Genomic DNA, 25,044 nt, shown 5'->3' with positions numbered 1-25,044 from the left:
AGGTAGAGAAAGCAGGGGTAGTATACGAAATTGCTGCATAGATGCATCCTGTGTGTCTTTGGAACATGCACAAGGGATTGAATATTATTCTATGTGAACACTAATGACACTGCGGTAGTTAGGCAGAACAATACTTCAGATATGATCTTGGCCATCTGAGAGCTTTGGTATGTTACAATGACTGCAAATCAGAGATACATGGTCACAATACTATGGAGATGCATTAATCGTAATGAGAGAGTTCCACGGGCTTCAAGACAAAGAAACCCAAGAGGCGGAAATAGCATATGCAGACTACATTTATTCAGTGCTTACTGGACACTGGGCACATCAGATACAAAAGAGCTGGGATGGGGGAGGTAAAAATTTAATATACATGTTAATTTTACGACTAATTCTAACTACTAGGGGAAGTACAAAATTTGTATAAGTTATACTTTATAATGAAATTTCAATGCCTGTCAAAAGGATAAGCTATACATACAATGCAATAAAAATGTTTTAAAATTGTGCTTAACATCACAGAACTAGTCCAAAATGGGTTGGTAAAATACCTATACACCATTCATTCTTATTATACACATATATTTCACATTAAAGATTGCTGGTAAAGTACAAATACTTTGACCCCATTGCTGAAAAATCTATGCTCGACAACTATATACAAACTTCCTCTTAGAAACACATGGCATCTGTAGTCCATCTCTCCTTTAAAGCCCACCTTATTTTCAGCTTAGCATACTATCAAGTTGTCTTCAGAACTGTTTATATTTCTTTTGTCTGATCATCTTCTTCCAGTTTCCTGATTTCATTTTTTAAACAATTTATGGTTTCACGACTTGCTTTTAATCTCTCTTTAAGCTCTGCAATTTCAAAGCTTGTTTTTTTTTTTGCAGCTTCTAATTTTTCTCTGGTTTTCACTTCAAGTTCTGCAACTAAAGAAAACAGACTGTTACTAATTTATTCCATTTTTCTCATATGTCCGAGATATGTCACAGAGAAATAAACGTGACATTCCGTTAAGGTCAATGTTTCCATGATGAAATGCAAACAACTTAAGATATGTAACTTTAAACACAGGAGGGTGGGTGAGAAAGTTTGAACTCTCAAGAGAGGATCTAAGATGTTTTCTATTGCAAAGAATAAAATTCGGGCCACTAGTATTTTAATTCACACTTAAGATTTTAAGACATAATGTCCTTGTTTTTCTGTATTTACATATTAATCTGGAAATTAGGGAGTATATAGTCCAAGAGACTTCCAACTAATAAAACTTCACTAAAAAGAGGATTCTTAAATTTATGTGTAGCTAAAAGTTACATAAACAAAATCACACTGGTAAACCTGTTTCTTTTTGCAAAACAGAGTAGTAACTATCTAGGCTTGAATTCTAGCTCTACTAATTGTACCACTCTGAATAAACTATTGTTTTAATCCCCATGCTCATTTCCTCATTTCTAAAATACAGATTATAATTGCAAACACCTGTGATATTATTTGCTTAAAAGATTTAAAATGAATATCATTTGGCACATAAAAACATATTAAGTACTATTATAACAGAGGAACATTAAATATTTAAAACATTCTAGCTGGCTATGTAACAAATAACTAAAGAAAAATATCATTACTGCAAAATAGACTATATTTATTTAAATATTCCACTTGGATAGTGTAGTACCATGTTTATAGAGAAAAAAATGTCTACTATCACCCAACATTTCCACCTTGTAGACATTTCAGGTAATTGCTGCTGATGACTGTTAAGGCACAGTTGTACTTTTGTTAATGTAAAATGATCACTAGTTGGAAGCAGTATGGATTGAAGGAAAAAAAAGTAAAACCCTTTAAAATCAGAAAGACTTGAGTTCAAATACACCTTTTGTCCCTTACTAGCTGAATGCTGATCTCTCTCTCACTTAATTTCTTCTTTCTATATAATATAGTTAAAACTTTGTATTTCACAGAGGATTTAGGATTAATACATGTAAAAAGCATCCAGCATGTTAAAACACATAATGTGTTCTTATTTTGCCCACTGCTGGTGACTTTCTTTTTGTGATACATTTTGTAACAGAGCTAAACTTTTACACTGCCAAAACAATCCACATTTTTCTTTGTAATTTTCCATTGCTTTTATTTTTAAAATTATTTTTGAAAATAGGTAGTACATACACCCGATACAAAATTAAAAGGTGGAAAATCGTGTGATAAATTCCTGTAAATAGTAATTGGTAGGTTGAAGAATAACTGTGCTTGTAATTTTGGAAGAATGCCAAGTGACTCTCAGAGGTTCTATTATTAATTTATAATCTCATTAGCATAGTATGTCTGCTTCCCTACTGCATCAACTTTTTGGTCTTAAATAATCTGGAAGGTTAAAAATTATATTTCAGAATAGTTTTAATTTGCACTTCTATTACTTCTGAGATTGATAATCTTTTAATATGGTTAGGGGATATTTCTCCCTTTCTTTCTATGAATTGCCTATTTATCCTTTCCCTTGACTGGCCCCTGCCTTTTAAAAAATTGAGGTATAATTGACATACAACATATGAGTTTCAGGTGTACAACATATGAGTCAATACTTGTATATATTGCATAATGATCAACACAGTAAGTCTGAAGTTAACATCTGTTATCATATATACAAAAAAGATCTTGACGACCCAGATAATTATGATGGTGTGATGACTCACAAAGAGCCAGACATCCTGGAATGTGAAGTCAAGTGGGCCTTAGAAAGCATCACTATGAACAAAGCTAGTGGAGATGATGGAATTCCAGTGGAGCTCTTTCAAATCCTGAAAGATGATGCTGTGAAAGTGCTGCATTCAATATGCCAGCAAATTTGGAAAACTCAGCAGTGGCCACAGGACTGGAAAAGGTCAGCTTTCATTCCAATCCCAAAGAAAGGCAATGCCAAAGAATGCTCAAACTACCACACAATTGCAATCATCTCACACGCTAGTAAAGTAATGCTCAAAATTCTCCAAGCCAGGCTTCAGCAATATGTGAACCGTGAACTTCCTGATGTTCAAGCTGGTTTTAGAAAAGGCAGAGGAACCAGAGATCACATTGCCAACATCCGCTGGATCATCGAAAAAGCAAGAGTTCCAGTTTTAAAAACATCTATTCTGCTTTTTTCTCCTTTGACTGTGTGGATCACAATACACTGTGGAAAATTCTGAAAGACATGGGAATACCAGATCACCTGACCTGCAGCTTGAGAAACCTATACGCAGGTCAGGAAGCAACAGTTAGAACTGGACATGGAACAACAGACTGGTTCCAAATAGGAAAAGGAGTACATCAAGGCTGTATATTGTCACCCTGCTTATTTAACTTATATGCAGAGTACATCATGAGAAGCGCTGGGCTGGATGAAGCACAAGCTGGAATCAAGACTGCTGGGAGAAATATCAATAACCTCAGATATGCAGATGACATCACCATTATGGCCAAAAGTGAAGATGAGCCTCTTGATGAAAGTGAAAGAGGAGAGTGAAAAAGTTGGCTTAAAGCTCAACATTCAGAAAACGAAGATCATGGCATCTGGTCCCATCACTTCATGGGAAATAGATGGGGAAACAGTGGAAACAGTGTCAGACTATTTTTTTGGGCTCCAAAATCACTGCAGATGGTGATCGCAGCCATGAAATTAAAAGACGCTCACTCCTTGGAAGAAAAGCTATGATCAACCTAGATAGCATATTGAAAAGCAGAGACATTACTTTGTCAACAAAGGTCCGTCTAGTCAAGGCTATGGTTTTTCCAGTGGTCATATTTGGATGTGAGAGTTGGACTATAAAGAAAGCTGAGCATTGAAGAATTGATGTTTTTGAACTGTGGTGTTGGAGAAGACTCTTGAGAGTCCCTTGGACTGCAAGGAGATCCAACCAGTCCATTCTAAAGGAGATCAGTCCTGGGTGTTCGTTGGAAGGCCTGATGCTAAAGCTGAAACTCCAATATTTTGGCCACCTGATGCAAAGAAATGACTCATTTGAAAAGACCCTGATGCTGGGAAAGATTGAGGGCAGGAGGAGAAGGGGAAGACAGAGGAAGAGATGGCTGGATGGCATCACCGACTCAGTTGACATGGGTTTGGGTGGACTCTGGGAGTTGGTGATGGACAGGGAGGCCTGGTGTGCTGCAGTTCATGGGGTCTCAGGGAGTCGGACACGACTGAGCGACTGAACTGAACTGAACCATATATAGTTATGAATTTTTTTCTTGTAAGGAGAAATTTTAAAATCTACTATCAGCAACTCTCAAACATGCAATATAATATTATTAACTATAGTCACTATCCTGTAAATCATATCACCTCTTATTTATAACTAGAGGTTTGCACCTTTTTGGCCACGCCTGCCACAACCCCAACCTCTGGCAACCACTAATCTGTTCTCTGTTATTTTTGAGCTTTTGTTTTTAAGCGTCTACACATAAATAAGATTACACTGTATTTGTTTTTTTCTGATTCATTTCACTTAGCATAATGCCCTTGTGGTCCATCCATGTTGATACAAATGGAAAGATTTCTTTTTAATGGCTGAATATTATTCCATTATGTTTGTGTGTGCATGTGTACATATGTATGTATGTATGTATGTATGTATGTGTGTGTATAAAAAACACTTCTTTATCCAGTCGTCTATTGATGGACACTTACGTTGTTTTCCTATCTTGGTTATTGTAAATAATGCTGAAATGAACCAGAGAAGGCAATGTCAACCCACTCCAGTACTCTTGCCTGGAGAATCCCATGGACCTAGAAGCCTGGTGGGCTGCAGTCCATGGGGTCGCTAGGAGTCAGACATGACTGAGCGACTTCACTTTCACTTTTCACTTTCATTCATTGGAGAAGGAAATGGCAACCCACTCCAGTATTCTTGCCTGGAGAATCCCAAGGATGGTGGAGCCTGGTGGGGTGCCGTCTCTGGGGTCACAGAGAGTCAGACACAACTGCAGTGACTTAGCAGCAGCAGCAGCAGCTGTAATGAAAATGGGGTGTATATTATCTTTTCAAGTTAATGTTTTTGTTTTCCTTCAGAGCCATATCCAGGAGTGGAATTGATGGATCATATGGTAGTTCTACTTTTATTTTTTTGACGAAACTCCACACTGTTTTCCATAGTGGCTACACCAGTCAACATTGAGTAATGGTTTTCTTTTCTCCACATCCTTGCCAACACTTGTTATTTCTAGTCTTCTTGATATCAGCCATTCTGCTGCTGCTGCTAAGTCGTTTCAGTCATGTTCAACTCTGTGTGACCCCACAGATGGCAGCCCACCAGGCTCCCCCATCCCTGGGATTCTCCAGGCAAGAACACTGGAGTGGGTTGCCATTTCCTTCTCCAATGCATGAAAGTGAAAAATGAAAGTGAAGTCGCTCAGTCGTGTCTGACTCTTCGTGACCCCATGGACTACAGCCTACCAGGCTCCTCCGTCCATGGATTTTCCAGGCAAGAGTACTGGAGTGGGGTGCCAGTGCCTTCTCCGATCAGCCATTCTAACAGACATCAAATAATACTTTGTGGTTTTGATTTGCATTTCCCGGATGATAAGTGATATTGAACATATTTTTGATATCTGTTAGCCATCTGCATGTCTTCTTTGAAAAAATATCTATTTAGCTCTTCTGTCCAGTTTTAATTGAATTGTATGCTTTGTTTGGTCATTGAGCTGTATGAGTTCTGTATATATTTTGGAAATTAACTCTTTATCAGATACATGATTTGCAAATATTTTCTCCCATTCAGTAGGTTTCCTTTTAATTTTGTGGTTGGTTTCTTTTGCTCTGAAGCTTTTTAATTACTGGTTATTGGCCTTTTAAAATGATGTGCAGGAGCTCTTTATATACAAAAGAAACAAGTCATCTGTGATAGAAGTACAATATTTCTTTTCATGGCTTGTCTTTAGACTTGGTTGACAATGCAGAAATTTTTACCCCCTTGCTCCCCTTCTCTCTTCATATCAATTAAAAGACATACACAGAGTGAAAGCAAGCTTTCCTGGTGGCTCAATGGTAAAGGCTCTGTCTGCAATGCAGCAGATGTAAGACAGGTAGGTTCAATCCCTGGACTGGGAAGATCCCTTCGAGAAGGAAATGGCAATCCACTCCAATATTCTTGCCTGTGAAATCCCATGGACTTCTGAGCTTCCCTGGTGGCTCAGACGGCAAAGAATCTGCCTGCAATGAGGGAGATCTGGGTTCTATCCCTGTGTTGGGAAGATCCTCTGGAGGAGGGCATGGCAACTCACTCTAGTATTCCTGTCTAGAGAACCCGCGTGGACAGAAAAACCTGGTGGGCTAGTCCATGGGACTGCAAAGAATCAGACACAACTGAAGTGACTGAGCACATACATGGATTTCCAGAGAAGCCTGGCGGGCTAAAGTCCATGGAACCACAAAGAGTTGGACACGACCGAGCGACTAAACAACAGCAGAGTAAAAGGCACATTGACAGAGGCTGGGACACAGACGTAGGAAATAGACAAGAAAGAAAATGCATTACAGTGTCATGAGGTAATTAGGGAGCTATAAAGCAGACAGGATTCATAACAAGGGGAAAGAGTACGTGTGTGTGTGTGTATATATATATATATATCAAGGAATGCTTCTTGGCAGAAGTAAAATCTGAACTGAGTTTTAAAGAATAAGATAAGAATTAGATGAAGTGGGATACAGCAGGCTTTGGAAACAGTACAGAAAGATTTGGGAAACAACAAGGACTTTATGACTGTAACAGGTAGTTGTACATCTAGTCAGGAAGACTTAATTTAACTCATCTGTTAGAGGACAGCATTCATTGTAGATATAGATCTTTGTTCTTTGATTTAGTCACCATACTGTATTTTTGACAAATCATAAAACTGCCAAGGGTACCATATATTGGTGAAATGGGTTAATTAATGAGGAGATCCTAGAAGAAAACATTTAAAAACTTGTTTTAGCCTGTTCTAGTTTTCTGCTTCCTATATATTAAATGTTTACACACACATTTAAGATATATATGTGCATATATGTGTCCGTGTGTATATGTATGTATGTACACATGTGTGTGTATGTATGTACGTGTGTGTGTGTGTTCAGTCGTGTCCGACTCTTTGAAATTCCATGGGCTATAGCATATATAAATATACATAAAATTTCTATTTTAAATTCCAAATGAAGCCTTAATTTACAGTAAACTAATCCAAAGAAGAATTATTAGTTTTGCAAAGCAAATGTAATGCACCAGTTAGAAGCACAGGCTTTTTACAAAGAGAAACAACTTATTGGTTAACAGCACAGACTCTGTGTGGGTTTAAATCCTGGCTCTGCTGAGTGATTTGGGGCAAGATCAAAACTCTCTATGCAAAATGGGGTTAACAGTAGTACCTCCCTCTGAGGGCTATCAAGGGAATTCCTAAGGTCTTCCTTTGTGGCTCAGCTGGTGAAGAATCTGCCTGCAATGCAGGAGACCTGGGTTCAATCCCTAGGTTGGGAAGATCCCCTGGAGAAGGGAAAGGCTACCCACTCCATTATTCTGGCCTGGAGAATTGCATGGACTGTATAGTCCATGAGGTTGCAAAGAGTCAGACATGACTGAGCAACTTTCACTTCACTTTAGAAATGTAAAGCACTTATCTAGTACATGTAAGCTCTATTAAGTATCCAATATCAGTTTAGTCATTCCTTGTAGAAGCAACTTCTATTAAAAGCTAGACCATTAGTGCTTAAGTCAATTTCTGCAGGTTTCAGTTCAGTTCAGTCGCTCAGTCGTGTCTGACTCTTTGCGACCCCATCAATCGCAGCACACCAGGCCTCCCTGTCCATCACCAACTTCCAGAGTTCACCCAGACTCACGTCCATCGAGTCAGTGATGCCATCCAGCCATCTCATCCTCTGTTGTCCCCTTCCCCTCCTGCCCCCAATCCCTCCCAACATCAGAGTCTTTTCCAATGAGTCAACTCTTTGCAAATACCTTTATAAACTTTTAATGTGCTTTATAATGAGCAACCTCTATCCTATTACTCTTATCTACAATGCTTTTAGACCCTAAGTTCTGAGGACTGCCTAGGAGACTGGGCTGTACCACTAACTCATATTAATTGGGCAAGTTTCTTACCAATGTGTGCCTCAGTTTCCTTTTCTAAACGGATTACCTAACAAAGTTATTATAGATATAAATGAGCTTTTACATGTACAGATTAGAAAAGTACAAATGGTAAGTACTCAACAAATCTGATATTATTACCAAATATTGAGTATAATGTTCTCAAACTGGTAAAAGTGCATCTATCTTTTTTTACACCTTTGATTAATATTACCAAATTGCTTTCCTAAAAGGCCTATTCACATAAACAATTCATGAGAACACAGTGTTCACCACATCCTTACTAGGTACAACTATGAAAGATTTCTTTTGCATATTTGATACAAATATAGCCATCCATTATTACTGGTTTGCATTTTAAAAATTACTAGCAGGGTCAAATATTTTACTTTTTATTTACTAACCATGTTTCTTCTGTCTGTCCACTCCATTGTCCATTTATCAACTGAAGTTTAAAACTATATTCTATTTTTTTTATTTTAGAGTTTTACAGCTTTTAATCCTTTGTCATATTTTCCAAAAATCTATTTTTTGTTTTTTTGCCCTTTTGAAATGCATAAGTTACATATCTTTTGCAAAAAAATCTTTTTGTCTTTCAATGTAATTTCTTCTAACACTTCAAATTTACAAAGTCTTCCATAGCCAGGATAGACAGTCATTTCTCTAATTTTTTAAACAGGTTAATTGATATAAAAAAAATTTAGGGACTTCCTTGGTGGTCCAATTGTTAAGACTCTGCACTTCCAATACAAGGGGCACAGGTGTGATCCTTGCTTGGCCATATGCATATGGTATGGAAAAAAAACTCAAAAAACAATTAACTACCATTAATTAACATGGAATTGATTAAGTGCCATGAAGCAATGATCTAAATTAAGTTTTCTTCTCAAAAGTTATCAACTGTGCCAATACCATTTACAGAATTATCTTTTTATTCCTTATAGATTTGATGCTGTTAAGAAAATAACCTCAAGATAGGTGAAAAGACAGCCTTCAGAATGGGAGAAAATAATAGCAAATGAAGCAACTGACAAACAACTAATCTCAAAAATATACAAGCAACTCCTGCAGCTCAATTCCAGAAAAATAAACGACCCAATCAAAAAATGGGCCAAAGAACTAAATAGACATTTCTCCAAAGAAGACATACAGATGGCTAACAAACACATGAAAAGATGTTCAACATCACTCATTATCAGAGAAATGCAAATCAAAACCACCATGAGGTACCATTTCACGCCAGTCAGAATGGCTGCGATCCAAAAGTCTACAAGCAATAAATGCTGGAGAGGGTGTGAAGAAAAGGGAACCCTCCTACACTGTTGGTGGGAATGCAAACTAGTACAGCCACTATGGAGAAGAGTGTGGAGATTCCTTAAAAAACTGGAAATAGAACTGCCTTATGACCTAGCAATCCCACTACTGGGCATATACACCAAGGAAACCAGAATTGAAAGAGACACATGTACCCCAATGTTCATCACAGCACTGTTTATAATAGCCAGGACATGGAAGCAACCTAAATGTCCATCAGCAGATGAATGGATAAGAAAGCTGTGGTACATATACACAATGGAGTATTATTCAGCCATTAAAAAGAATACATTTGAATCAGTTCTGATGAGGTGGATGAAACTGGAGCCTATAATACAGAGTGAAGCTAGAAAGAAAAACACCAATACACTAACACATATATATGGAATTTAGAAAGATGGTAACAGTAACCCTCTATGCGAGACAGCAAAAGAGACACAGATGTATAGAACAGTCTTTTGGACTCTGTGGAAGAGGGAGAGGGTGGGATGATTTGGGAGAATGGCACTGAAACATGTATAATATCATATATGAAACGAATCGCCAGTCCAGGTGCAGTTTACTAATAAAAACTTCCTAAGGTTGGGGCTTCCCTGGTGGCCCAGTGGTTAATTCAGCTGCCGATGCAGGGGACACATGTAGACCCCTAGTATGGGAAGAGTCCACATGCAGTGGGGCAACTAAGCACATGCTCCACAACTACTGAGGCTGTGCTCTAGAGCCTCTGCTCCCCAACAAGAGAAGCCACTGCAATGAGAAGTCCATGCACTGCAATGAAAAGTAACCTCCACTTGCTGGAATTAGAGAAGGACTTCCTGCAGCAACAAAGACCCAGTGCAGCCAAAAATAAATTTGAAACATGGACCAAGGAGTCTAACATGTGCGCGAGTCAGGGGCTCTGCACAAAAGCCAGGCGTGCGGGGAGGTGGGGGTTGGAGCGGATTATGCCTGGGGGGTTTCAGGGCACGCCAGTTGGCGAACCAAGTGCACAGGGTGAGCGGTGATAATGTTGGCCACCCACCGCCTTGAAAAAATAAACTAAATAAATTAAAAAAAGAAACTTTCCAAGGTTATAAAGCTCCACATATAAGCTTTAATATAGCAAAAGTAGTTTGTGGAAAAGTCTTTTTATAAAACACATTTGTTTTTACCATTACACACATATGAATTAATGATATTAGTCTTGTTGAAAACACAGAAATGCAGGCACTTGAATTTTAAAAGAGAATTTTCCTCTATGAATATGAAATGGGAGAGATTTATAATGAAGAGAAAATGACCATTAACAAATTAAAACAGCATATTACTGTGATTTTTACCTTTTCGAAGTGATCATATACATTTCTGTTTTATGTTCACAAAAAAGTAGGCCATATTTTCAGATGTAGAAAATGAAGCATAAATCCTTTTAATGAGTGTGATTTGAAATTTTAAACGACTGCTGCTGCTGCTGCTGCTAAGTCGCTTCAGTCGTGTCCGACTCTGTGCGACCCCATAGACGGCAGCCCACCAGGCTTCCCCGTCCCTGGGATTCTCCAGGCAAGAACACTGGAGAGGGTTGCCATAACGACTACCAAGTGGCAATTTTAATCAGTATTCAGATCATTTAACTCCCAGTCATGGGTTTCATGAAAACACAAACAAAACACTCCTATAACCATTAATGGTTAAACAGCCATCTCTTTCCCCAGCAGGGCATTTTCACCCCCTCACCCTTTTCTTTTACTGGATTACTTCTTTCAGCCTACACCTACACTTACTGGTCTACTTCCCCCGGAAAACACTGGTCTCTGGACCCCAAATCCTGCTTTTCCTACTGCTTCTAGAGCTACTTTCCCTTTACAGGTCAAACTCCAAGACAGGCTTATCCATAGCACCTGTCTCCAGTGTCTCATCTCATTCTCTCTGGATCCACTTCAACTGATATTCTGTTCTTACTATTCTCCTTCAACTGCCCCGCTGAGGTCCGTGAAAAGGAATTTCATGTTGCCATCGCCTATTTCTTGGCTCTTATCTTACTTGCTCTATAAGAGGTACACAGCTAACGACTATTTCCTGATGAACCTTCTTCACTTGGCTCTAGGGTATTATGTGCACCTAGCTTTACTCCCTCCACATTCATGTTTATCTTTTTTTTTAACTAATTTCCTTAGCCGTTTATCTCCTTAATCTCTAAATTTTGGGAAAGCCTAGGGCTCAGTCCTTGAACCTCTGTTTATCTTCACTTACCCTATCAATGATACCATATGGCCTCACAATTTATAAATCCACCTATATGCCCAGACCCTTCCTTGAATACCAGACTTTGAGTACAATTCCCTTCTCAACATCTCCACTTACATGTCTTACAGGCATTTCATACCCATCATGTCCAAACTTACTCCTAATCATTCCCCTCAAAGCTGCCCCTCCCAGACTTCCTATCTCTATGAAAAGCAACAATAATTTTTTGTTTGTTTGTTTCCTTTTTCGGGCTCCAAACCTTAAGAGTCATGCTTTGTATTAACACACCTCCTTCTCTCACATCTTACTAAACCATCAGCAATCCTATTGTACCTATCTTTAAAACAGAACCTCCATTGCTGTCCCATTGGTACTACTCACAACTCTATCACAGGTGGACAATTGCAACAACCTCCTAACTACTCTGCTTCTACTCTTTCTGCTTTATAGTCTGCACTCAACATAGCAACCAGGGTGATTGACCTTTTGTAAATGTTACTCTTATAATGTCACTCTGCTGCTCAAAACCCACAAAAAAACTTCACATCTCCTTCAGTTTAAAAATCTAAAGTCCTATAAGTTACCCCTAAGACCCTGTTTGACCTGGTCCTCTATTAACTTACTTCTTTGGCCTCGTCTCCCACTCCGTGTTCCCTCTACTCCAGTCACACTGGCTTTTCTGTTGTTCCTTGGATACGCCAAGCCTGCTCTTACCTCAGGGCTCCTGCCCTTACCTCAGGGCTCCTGCCCTTGCTGCCCCTCCACACATAACATCCCTCCCTTATGCAGCTCATGGCTCATTTCCCCACTCCTTTTGGTATTTGCTGGAACGCCACAATTTCAGGAAGCATTCTCTGACCTGATACTTAAAACTCTAACAATCTCCTTGCACCAGAAGCACTCCCTCACCTGCTCTAGGTTTCTCCATGCCATCCAATCACTACCTAACGTTTTATTGTTCTATTTATTGAATATTTCTCTTCCTTCCACTAGAATGTAAGCTCCATGAGGACAGGGCTTTTGTCTGGTTTAGACACTGCTTTATCTTCTGAACCTAGAACAATGCTTGGCATAGTACAGATGCTCAATATATATTGGAAGCAAATAAATGAAAGATCAAAGGAACAACTGAATAAATGTCAACATGGGGTTGGTAAATAGGTTTCATCTTGAATGACAAATGCAAATGACTGATACAGCTGCATGAAATGCTGTGTAGAGACAGAGAGACACTAACCACAGTACACTAAAGTATAATGTTCTGTAAGGTTCTTCACACCAATTGTTAGCAAAGACTAGTACACACAGAAAACGATTGAGTGATAGGTTAAGCGAGATTAATGACAAGCTACACTTAAATGGAATTAGTGAATAAAAGACAACCAATATTTCAGAGTGTGTGAGCAGCTGTCTTTTACCTTTTTGAAAGTTGGCCTATTCTGAGAACTATTTAAAACATCCTTCTTATTTGTTCTTTAGTAATACATATTTTGTTTCCTCCTAAAAATTTTACCTATACATAATAAAAAAATTTAATAGTCACTTATCATACAATCCTTTCACCATCACTGAATACATTTTTCAGTTCAGTTCAATCGCTCAGTGTGTCCAACTCTTTGCGACCTCATGAATCGCAGCACGCCAGGCCTCCCTGTCCATCACCAACTCCCAGAGTTCACCCAAACTCACGTCCATCGAGTCAGTGATGCCATCCAGCCATCTCATCCTCTGTCGTCCCCTTCTCCTCCTGCCCCCAATCCCTCCCAGCATCAGAGTCTTTTCCAATGAGTCAACTCTTCGCATGAGGTGGCCAAAGTACTGGAGTTTCAGCTTTAGCATCATTCCTTCCAAAGTATTATTATTCAGGATTAATTATAAACTCATGGCACTTACATTCTGTTTCATGCTTATAGGCTCCTAAGGTAAGCTGACGAGATGTTGTCAATAATTGTTGCATCATTGCTGTTGGGTCTTGAAATATCTAATGGGACAGAATGGAAAAAAAAGCCCTGTAACTTCAAAATCTACAAACTGAAAATGCTTTAAAAACTCTCATTATAAAAATCTTACCATTTCATCATAAAACTCTGAAACCACTGTTTTTTTCCCCAGCATTGCATTGGTGTCTGACTGAAACAGCTTTAATAAATGATACAGTGTTACCTGTGAAACAAAAACAGATACGACATCCGTGGATGGTTTTTATCATCATCATGTGAGATTATCATTTCTCTAACTGATTTACAGTTACAGAAATAACTACTAAAGTAAAGCAATAAACCTATCAAATTCAGGATCCTGTCACAAATACAACTTACAGTGGCAGATCATCCAAACTCTGACTGTACTTTTATTTTCCTATTAGGTATTAACATCTATCCACATCTATTCAATATGTATGCTACAAAGAGGGTAAGTAAAGACTGGCTACAAACCATTCCAGAGAGTGACTATATATAAAAACAATACAAGATACAGCTATGCAAATTAAACTGGGAAATCACCAAGACAAAAAGTCTTTTACTGATACATATGAAATTTGCTTAACTGTGACAGATAAAGTTTACAAATTCACTGTGAGGAAAAAAGATTTTATTTCAAAAGGAATGATCAATCCTAAAATACTCAAGTTTTAGAGGACAAGTTAATTTCTCTGGTGTAATATTAATAATAAGATTATAGCATAAGTAGCATAATAAACGAAAAGTTAGCCACTGATAATTCACTTCGGCAAGAGCAACCTCTCTTCAAAATACTTGGAAACATATAATAAGACATCAATGGAAAAGCTTTGCAGCACAAGGTATGATTATTTGAACAAAACAAATTCTAGCAGGTAAAACATCAAGGGTTCATGCTGAAGTTGGAGAAGCAACTGAGAGGACTTGAAGAATTTTCCCAAAAAGTCAGCTAAAATCATCATAAAAAGCAGGCATCATATTTAAAGCAGATAATTTGACAAATTTCTAGGATGACAGAAAGCAGATGAGACTACACCAATAGATAAACCATAATGGGGAAATCTATAACCTAAAAACTTAGGGAAGAAAACTACATCAGAGGTGAGAGACGGTGGCCCCAGTGGAGCCCAAGAGAGACTGGAAGCTCAAAGATGGCAGGTGTAGAAATCAAGAATGCTTTGGGTGGCTGGGTTGGTTAATCTTCCTTCTTCTCCTTTTACTCACAGACAAGATAGCATATCCTCCTGTGGATCCTAGAATTCTTCACCCAATCAATCAAGTATGAAGTAAAAATAAAGATATTTTTAGAGAGCATTTACTCTGAAAATTATTTCTTAGGCATCCTTTCTGAAGAAATTCCTCCAGCAAAATGAAAAAAGAAAAGAAATATGAAGATAAAGGATCATGTGCCATCCTCAGGAGCTGGGAGGCACTATCTAAAATTGAAAAATCCAAACTTAGGGATTTAAATACATCAGATACATGGGAGTTAATTCCTAGAGGAACTGAAAACAGTAACTGTCATTTTCCTCAAGAAGGGGTCAGAAATGGGGTAACTTCTATGTTATGGGGTTAAATTATATCCCCCCAAAGATAGTGAAGAATCTATACTTATCCTCAGTACCTGTGAATGTGACCATATTTGCAAACAGAGTCTTTGCAGATGTAATCAAGTTAAGATGAAGTCACGGGGCGGGGTGTGCCCCCTAGCCCAATATGACTGATATCCTCATAAAAAGGGAAGAGACGCAAAGATGGGGAGGGAGAGACGGCCATGTGACAGTGGAGGCAGAGACTGGAGTTATGCTGCCATAGCCAAGGAACGCCTGGCGCTACCACAAATTAGAGGAGGCAAGAAAAGATCCTCCCCTAGAGGCTTTGGAGAGAGCATGGCCAACACTTTCAAACTGGACTTCTAGTCTCCAGAACCAAGAGAATAAACTGTTGTTTTCACCCATTCAGTTTGTGATACTGTTATGGCAGCCATAGAAACCCAATACAGGAAGCTTGCACATTTTATTTTTTAATCTTTTTAAAAACTATATATTATGTGTTTTATAATTTGAGCAGTATTGAAAACTACATCATAAAACTGTCCTTTCCCAAACTTATTCAGATTTTGCAAGGCATTCATGCAGATACCACGGAGAAGGCGATGGCACCCCACTCCAGTACTCTTGCCTGGAAAATCCCATGGACGGAGGAGCCTGGTAGGCTGTAGTCCATGGGGTCGCTAAGAGTCGGATATGACTGAGAGACTTCACTTTTCACTTTCATGCATTGGAGGAGGAAATGGCAACCCACTCCAGTGTTCTTGCCTGGAGAATCCCAGGGATGGGGGAACCTGGTGGGATGCTGTCTATGGGGTCACACAGAGTCTGGCATGACTGAAGCAACTTAGCAGCATGCAGATACAGACAATGAAAAATTTCTAGACATATGTCTCTAATTTACACTGATGCTTGAAGATTCTTAGAGCAATGAAAATGCCTATACCTGCTGGCAATATTTCTAGGAATAAAACTCTAATATTAGTATTTTATTTTTACAAACAATCATTCCTTTTACATAGTGGCTTGACCTGTAATAGCTTACCAGATAATGGAAGCAAATCACAAGTTACCCATGTCTTTCTTTTATAATTTAAGTAAATCTTCATATGACTTATTTTCTATAAGAGTCAACTGAAAAACTATAATAGTTTCATTACACTGAAAGAACACGAGAATAGTTTGGAGTGGATAAAATTCAGGTTCATGTAGATCTACATGAAAACCTATCAATACATCAATCACTGCAGAAGTGCAAAAGAATGTATTACCTTCCCTTCCCAAGAGTAGACTTTGAGAACTGTCTCATAATGAGGTTACATGATATAATGATTTCTTTCAGAGATGTATTTTCCAAGGAGGGGCAGGGAGGTGAGATGGGGGAGACAGATGAGGCGGCAGACAGTTTAAAGCAGCACATTCTCAAAATAAAATGAATTCAAAGCAACCTTACAAAGTTAACAAGAACCTCAGCTCTAATAACATTAACAATTTCTCCCTCTCCCCTATCTCAGTATCTGCCATATTCTGTGCTCTATATTCCCAAATAGACTATTTTGATCAAGGATAGGTAGTGTCTGATCTTTGTATCCTGCCCTCTGAGAAGTATGTTGCAAATATATTTAATAATTTTTTGCCAAATAGAGTATCTGTGAGAGTATCTCAGAAAGACAAGACTGGTAGGAGATACCAAAACATTACCACATGGAAGATATTTAAGTAACCATTTAGATGGCTCTTCAGGAGGAAAATAAAAACAAACTAATCTATGAATAGTTATCAGGAAAAAGTTCAAGGAAGCTTAATATAAAGTAGAACTTTCTGAAAACCAGAACTTCTCCAAATCTGAACAGGATGTTTCACTTCATGATGGAAGCTAGTCTTCTTTTCTTACTATGCTGGAGGGGCTAAAGGAAACTTCTATGGAGTGGTCTTCGTCAACTGGTCCTAAATCTTACTGTGCATCAAAATTACCTGGGGGTGCTGGCCTCTCTCCAAACCTATGGATCACCATCCAGAGAATGGGGACTAGGTATCTGAACTTCTAAAAAATACCTCAGGCATTTCTGGCATAGTTAGTTAGGAACTAATTCTATCACTGGCCCAGGTGCTATTCAACTCCTTTAAAAGCACAGTTTTACAAATGTAATCAGATAATTAAAGTGTAAATGTTTGGTGCTGAAGGAATGAACTCAATCTGTCAAGAAGAAAATTGATGATGATGAATGTTAAAACCCTGAAAGTGGAGTTAAACACTGACCATACAAATGTGCAATGAAATAGCCTGAGTTGTAACTCTTTGTGTTTAACAATAAAACAGGCTTAGTGGTTTTAGTCAAAAGAGTAAAGGAAAGAGTATGACATCTGAATGCAAATATACAGGTTCAAAAACTAGCTCTACCACAATTAACTGTATTTTTGAGCATAAGACTTTATCTCTGAGCCTTAGTATCCTTATCTCTAAAAAAAAGGATCTCACCAACCTCACCAAGTTGCTGAGGGCTCAAAGTGAAAACTTTTGGGACTTTTTACATTAGCTAGCAACAATCGGAAGAGAGCAAATGATGAAAAAGTCAGTAGTTATAATAAGGAATCATGAATAAGATAAAGCTGCTAGTACTGATGACAGTATGAAAAGTAAAAAGGCATTCTAGGGTTTTTAACTAAAAAAACGGGACACTCCCATTTCAGAGACTGTATGGACTCAACTTGTTCATTACTAATAACCAAAAAATACTAATGAATTTTAGACATTTTTTTGCTGTAGTAATCATATAATTTCCATGATTTCTTTCAAATAACTGTTTGTATTGTATTCCTTCTTTTTATACTTAGAAAATAAAAGATTTTTGAAAGGCACTTCATTTAAAAAAGAAAAACATTAATGCATGGCAAGATATAGCAAGACATAAACTTATATAAACTATACCTGAATAAAAAAATGTCAACATACAGCTTGTATATGTTGTCTAATGTACTATTACATTTTCACAATTACTAAAAAAAATCAATTTTATATCTACAAAGAGTAACATTACTCACAGGTCTTTCATTAGGATCAATGAAAAATATTTTGATGATTATTTCAAATTCACCCCATCCTGTTTCAGTAATCTCATATGGAGGCTTAGTAACAACTAAAAGAAAGAAAAAAGAAAACAATTAGGAATTTTAAATTGCTGATACAGTTTCCTAGTTCTTTTATATTTTGTATGTTATGAATCACAGAACTACTGTACCTCTTAAAGGATTGCCATAGCTTTCATGTAATTTAAATTGGATTTTCTTCACATATGCTGACATATCCTAAAACACAGAGAATTAATTAGTTCTGCCATCTACATATAAAAATTAGGAGGGAAATATATTGAACATATGTACTAATTTTATAGACAAGAAATGCCTAAGAAATATGAATTACAACCTGGAGGTTTGTTTTTTATTTTAAACAAAGGAAGCTTGTGCCAGATTCTTTCATAATTCATCATATATATAAATATATATGTCTCTATTCACTTGTGTTGCAAATCTTATGTTTATGTACCTCTGAGTATTGTTTGATATATCTCTGCTGACAACATCCAAAATCGATTCTGATTTTTCCATAAAAGCAAATACATTTTTTCCATGTGGTAGTAGAATGTATCATTACTTCATTTTATTGCTTAATAATATTTCACTGTATGAATACACCACATTTTATTTATTCACTTATCAGTTTGGAGACATTTGGGCAATTATGAATAATGTCACTGAATATTTACACACAAGTTTTTGTGTGGACTTTCAAAGTTTTTTGTCTTTTAATTTTGTTTAATACATGATAGTATAAATGCTGAAGAAGAAACATTATCAAGCTTAGTTGGTTTCACTATTTTAATTCAGTCTTTTGGTGAAATATACCAAGAAAAGATAAACAGAAATCAAAGGTCAACTAGAATCTTCTTTGCCCTTGAAATTAAGATAACTTTGGGTGGCATCACTACTTGCTGTGCTGTATTTTGCTCAATTTCAGCTCCAGCGGCCTACATTCAACTAGTCACCTTTAAATTGTGGCTGCACTGAGTTCTATGTGGGCGTCCCTGGTGGCGCTAGTGGTAAAGAACCTGCCTGCCAGTGCAGGAGATAAGAGATGTGGGTTTGATCCTTGTGCAGAAGATCCCCTGGAGAAGGACATGGCGACCCACTCTGGTATTCTTGCCTGAAGAATCCCACAGACAGAGGAGCCTGGACAGCTACAGTCCATAGGGCTGCAAAGAGTCGGACATGACAGAATTAAGTTAGCATGCACGCGCTGAGCTGAGTCACTATAAACTGTCCTACATGGCAGTTTAATGTGTGGCATATTGTGTTTTATTTACTTCTAAATTGGTCATCTCTTAATTTATTAAACATGACTGAACACAGTGTGGGGTTACATGGGAAGACTACCCTTAAAACTGACTCTATAAAGTTATTTTGAATAGTTACTAGATTACTTCACAAAATGTGCCCTCTCCTTGATAAAGTATAAGTCCAAAATTCTTCTCAATTACATGTGGTAAAAATATTTGAAGCAGGATATCTTTATCATTATCAAGCTATGAATCTATCCTGTGGTTTTTGGCACCATTTTCAACTTTTCAGAAGTTAACATCTCTTCATGATGCCTCTAAATGCTTTTTCAGATGTTTCCAGATGGTAACAAATGATTAGAATGATAACATAAATTCTCACTTGCCTTATTGCTTCCACTATATTGGATCAGTAACAGCTGACATACAGAATGAAGGGTTTTAAACAGAGGAATATTTATTCATTCAGTACCTACTGAATACCTACTATGTAGTGACTACATTCCAGGCATTAGAGATTCAGCCACAAAACCAAACTACCAGCAGCCAGATTATGTAGCAGTTTTGTCTTTCACCTTCTCTGATTATCAAATTATAACTTAAATTTGTCATTCCTGAAACATGTGATTATACACTAGGCTACCTTAAGAGGTGGTGATTAGAAGACATACTATGTATACTATGTTTACAGGACAGTTCTTGCTACCATTGTTGTTGTTTAGTCGCTAAGTTGTGTCCAGCTCTTTTGCGACCCTACAGACCACAGCCTGCCAGGCTCCTCTATCCATGGGCTTTCCTAGGCAAGAATACTGGAGTGGGTTGCCAATTCTTTCCCAGGGAATCTTCCCGACCCAGGGACTGAACCCATCTCCTCTGCATTAGCAGGTGAATTCTTAACCACTGAGCCAGCAGGGAAGCTCATAACTTAATTTTAATTAGAAAACAGTTTTGGAAAATTGAGTTCTACTAACAAGTATACAAAGATGACAGCTCTTACTTTATTCTTTCAACTTTTGGGGTAACATTTCTATAATGGGCAATTTTTTTTACCTTTTTTTTTAAAAAAACTTTTTATTCTCTACTGCAGTAAAGCTGACTAGCAATACTATGACAGTTTCAGGTGAACAGTGAAAGGACTCAGCCATACATATACATGTACCCATTCTCCTCAAACTCCCCTCCCAATAACATTCAGCAGAGTTCCATGCACTACACAGTAGGACCCTGGTTATCCTACAATGGGACAATTTTATTATGTTACTATAAAATGATACTACAATTTATCTTCAAGCAAAACAAACCATAGCTTCAAAAAGGTTTTAGGAAAAATAAATATTTACCTCATTTCTATATGGTTTTACATATACTGTCCACTGATGGGTGTGCCCATCTTCTTCTCTTTTCTTTCCAAAATATCGAGCAACATTACCATAAACTATTGGTTTAACGATAGTAACACCCTAAAAGAAAAACAATTTCAACATAAATTAACATTGTATCATTACCTAAATAAACAGAAGGAAAGCTTTGAAAGCCTGATTAAAGAAATGGCAGGCAGCCTAACAACCTAGGTTTGCATATACCATGGATTTCCCTTAAAAATCAATTCCAGACAATTAGCCTCATCTGGTCCCATCACTTCATGGGAAATAGATGGGGAAATAGTGGAAACAGTGTCAGACTTTATTTTTCTGGGCTCCAAAATCACTGCAGATGGTGACTGCAGGCATGAAATTAAAAGACACTTACTCCTTGGAAGGAAAGTTATGACCAACCTAGATAGCATATTAAAAAGCAGAGACAGATGGGTATCTTTGCATTTCCGTCTATACCTAGCGTGCTTTTTGCTTTTGACCGTGTCCTTTGAGCTAAGTTTTAAGCACCTATTAAAAAAAAAAAAAAAAGCAGAGACATTATTTTGCCAACAAAGGTTCGTCTAGTCAAGGCTATGGTTTTTCCTGTGGTCATGTATGGATGTGAGAGTTGGACTGTGAAGAAAGCTGAGCACCGAAGAATTGATGCTTTTGAACTGTGGTGTTGGAGAAGACTCTTCAGAGTCCCTTGGACTGCAAAGAGATCCAACCAGTCCATTCTGAAGATCAGCCCTGGGATTTCTTTGGAAGGAATGATGCTAAAGCTGAAACTCCAGTACTTTGGCCACCTCATGCAAAGAGTTGACTCATTGGAAAAGACCCTGATGCTGGGAGGGATTGGGGGCAGGAGGAGAAGGGGACGACAGAGGATGAGATGGCTGGATGGCATCACGGACTCAATGGACTTGAGTCTGAGTGAACTCCGGGAGTTGGTGATGGACAGGGAGGCCTGGTGTGCTGTAATTCACGGGGTCTCAAAGAGTCAGACAGGACTGAGTGACTGAACTGAACTGAACTAAACATCACAGTAATTACAATGTTCCCACTTTGAAAACATCTATTCAATTCATATTACTTTGAGAGTTTCTATTTTTGCTTTTTTTTTAAAATAAAGAAACAGAAAAGGTTCTTTATTTACAAACTTTAAAGAACAACCAGCAATTAATAGTCACTATCTTTGATTGTCATCACCTGATGGTAATGTCCTTATTAATCAGCTTACAGCAGGGTTTTCCAAAGCACAGTACAAAAATTAAAGGCAGTTTGGAAGAGAATTTTTTGGTAGAATAAGGGAAGCATTTTCTTTTTATTACTTGTGCTTAATCTATATTAGAAAAACCAAAACTACAACTAGCAATTCAAATCACAATTTCAAGAACAATAATGCTTAGGAAGGGACTTTAAAAATCAGATTTAAACAAACAAGTTAAATATTACATTTGAATTCAGATAATGGCAGAGGCACTTGGAGGACTCAAGCTTGATAAACACTTGACTGATGGCATGTTTGCTACATTTGTGCACAGTTCTGTGATACATGTACATGTTTCTGCGCACATCTTAGAACTATAAAGGCAGATTCTGATGAAAAGGAAAGAGAAAAAAATTTCAGGAGAAAATGCTGAATGTTGCACATGAATTTGAGACTAACTGTTGAATAGTAGGAATGTACCTGAAGGTCAAGACCAAAATATATCATATGTGAAAAGTGTTGGGCCAATGTAATCAAGAAGTAATAAGAAGAGGAAGAGCGCTGAACAAATAGAAAACCTTTTTCTTTCGTTTTTTTTCAAACTTGTTATTCTGTATTGTATAGCCAATTAACAATGTTGTGATAGTTTCAGGTGAACAGCAAAGGGACTCAGCCATACATACACATGTATCCATTCTCCCCCAAATTCCCCTCCTATCCAGGCTGCAAAAGTGGCACCTGCTATACAGTAGGTTGGTCATAAAGAGAAAAACATCATTGTGACTAGGTAATCCTCAAATAAATTCAATACCTATTAGCCTAAAATTAATTCAGAAGGCAAGCAGTTTGTATGGGAATTAAAAAAAACTCACAGCAAGTGCACTTTTGGGGCACACAAAGATAGGGCCTCACCTTTAAGGACTGAACGAATAAACACAAAGGAACACTGACAAGGTGAGTAGGTAACAGATTCCACAGCGCCAGTGCTGACAGGAACTTGTAGAGTTCTTAAAATATTTAAAGGGCTTTCATTTGCCAGTGGACTTTCTACTAGGATGAAATTTATCTAAATTGGAAAAAGGTGCTTACAAGATCAGGTAATAATCAGCAAGGAGAAGAAACAAGTCCCTAATTTTAAGTTTTAAATGACTAACTCACATCCATTTTTGGTGGAAAAGCATTTGAGGACTACAAGTCTAATCTCCTCACTTCATTTTGGACTTAAAAAGACTTTTAGAACCTAACATGATTACAAATTGAGAAAGCTCTGTAAGTTCTCTGAAAGCTAATCTTATAATCCTCTTTTCTGTTTTCTCTTTTTTCCCTTATTTTTTATTATTATTTTTCAATCTTTTTATAATCCTCCTTTCTGTAGTACTTTCTTATCATTCCAAAATCTGGCCCCAAAGCAGAGAGAAAATATGTTTATGAAACTCCTGCTACTATAAATTTTACCTGGCCATCTCTTTCCCCTTCCATTTAATTTCAGTAGCTTTTGAAACTTTCAAAGAGCTCTCACATTATAAGAAACATTAAAGCACTGTGTATGACAACTGCATATACAGCATAAATTTATATGAACAATATGATATGGAGAAGGATTCTTAAAACCTAGAGCAACTAGATTGGTGCAAAAATTGGGTGGTTTCTTTTTGAAAAAATTTTTCTTTCTGTGGTAAATAAAAATCTGAAGGGGGTAAAAACCAATGTTATATCAGGAACCAGCCAGTCATGACATAAAAAGTTAATGTGCCAGGTAACACATTAAAGTGGGAGGGAAATTTGTCACGGTGTCAAACATCATGTTAAGCTCGATTATAACTTTAATTACCAACTAAGAAACTAACGTACTTAATGTTGCCTATGTGCCAGGCATCTTCTTTGCTTGATTAATTAGTATCCTGGCCGTAGCCTTGAAGCTTTATGAACACTACTAACTTGGGGAAGTCTTCGGAACTTTTCTATCCGCCAGCTCTATCGTTATCACACTTGTAAATACTGGGAGTAACATTGCTTTTTAAGGCTGCAATAGGGGCTGAGAGAATCCGGTAAAGCATTCACCCACGTGCTTCCTTAGCACGGAATCGGCTGTTGTTATCCCACAATAGGTGGGTGCCCCCCGACCCCGATTTACAGGTGACCTGGGTTGGCAGCGGATGAACACCAAGCCAGGATCTGCCAGCCCTCCAAGTGGCTTCTTCCTTGGCGACGACGTCCATCTCTCCCCCAGGCACCAAGGATTATGTCAGTTTATTTTGGCTGGGATGGAAGGCAGGGGGTTACACCTGAAGTTGGGGCCCAATGAAACCACGATTTTCCCTTTGGGCCTGAGTCGCCGTCCTCCTAAAAACCCCGGTTTCAGCCTGAGGCAAGAAGGAGCGAGAGGGAACAAGCTGACCCTCCCCAGGCCGCGCTAGAAAGAGCCGGGACGAGAAAGATATTCCGTGAGGGGAGGCACCGGCCGCGCACTGACCTTCACTCTCCCGCCGGAGTCAGGCCCAAATTCGGCCATTCTCTTGAACATATTGTCTTACGGTAGAAGCCGCCGCCGCCAGGGAAAGAGACCGGGGCCGGCGGGCTCGCCGCTCCCTCAGAGACCCCACTCCTCCCGCGCGGGCCCAGGAGGAGGGTTTCTAGTCGAAGGAGGACGAGTCAGCGGGACTCCGATCGCCTAGGAAGCGCCAACTCCTCGCCGCTGACGGCGTCCCGGAAGCCCATTCAGCTCCGCTCTCGGTGAGGTCAGATCTGGAGTGGGCGGCAGCGGCGACGTTGTGCGCAGGCGCGACGAGCTCTCTTACACTGCGCACGCGCAGGGCCGTTGCGGTGGGGTGTCGCTGGACCAATCCCTGTTGCCAGTGTCAGAGAAAGCCGGGAATTTCTAATCAAAATGTCGCCGGCCCAGACCACTTGGCTTCGCAATGACAGAAAAACTGGCTGTTGGAGGTGATATATTGCCATCGCCAAAGCATTACAGTTCTGAAATTATGTTCATGAA

The 25,044-nt window shown here is 38.4% G+C and overlaps 1 protein-coding gene across 2 annotated transcripts; it reads right to left on the bottom strand.

Annotated features, from left to right (window-relative positions):
* Positions 1–269: 269 nt before the first annotated feature.
* Positions 270–24,793, bottom strand: YEATS4 (YEATS domain containing 4). Of its 2 annotated transcripts, XM_070370575.1 has the most exons (8): positions 24,523–24,793; positions 20,825–20,944; positions 18,390–18,456; positions 18,193–18,287; positions 13,710–13,802; positions 13,533–13,620; positions 4,897–4,994; positions 769–935 (listed from the first exon to the last, which is right to left on the bottom strand). In XM_070370575.1, the coding sequence occupies exons 1-8, from the start codon at positions 24,571–24,573 to the stop codon at positions 918–920; spliced, it is 630 nt and encodes a 209-aa protein (XP_070226676.1). In that variant the 5' UTR covers positions 24,574–24,793; the 3' UTR covers positions 769–917. The 2 variants fall into 2 exon arrangements, with proteins under 2 accessions (XP_005901211.1, XP_070226676.1); XM_005901149.3 differs by lacking the exon at positions 4,897–4,994 and having other exon boundaries at positions 270–935.
* Positions 24,794–25,044: the final 251 nt, after the last annotated feature.

Source organism: Bos mutus, chromosome 5 (assembly GCF_027580195.1).
Source record: "Bos mutus isolate GX-2022 chromosome 5, NWIPB_WYAK_1.1, whole genome shotgun sequence".
NCBI lineage: Eukaryota > Metazoa > Chordata > Mammalia > Artiodactyla > Bovidae > Bos > Bos mutus.
This window is presented reverse-complemented; position numbering and strand designations above follow the sequence as displayed.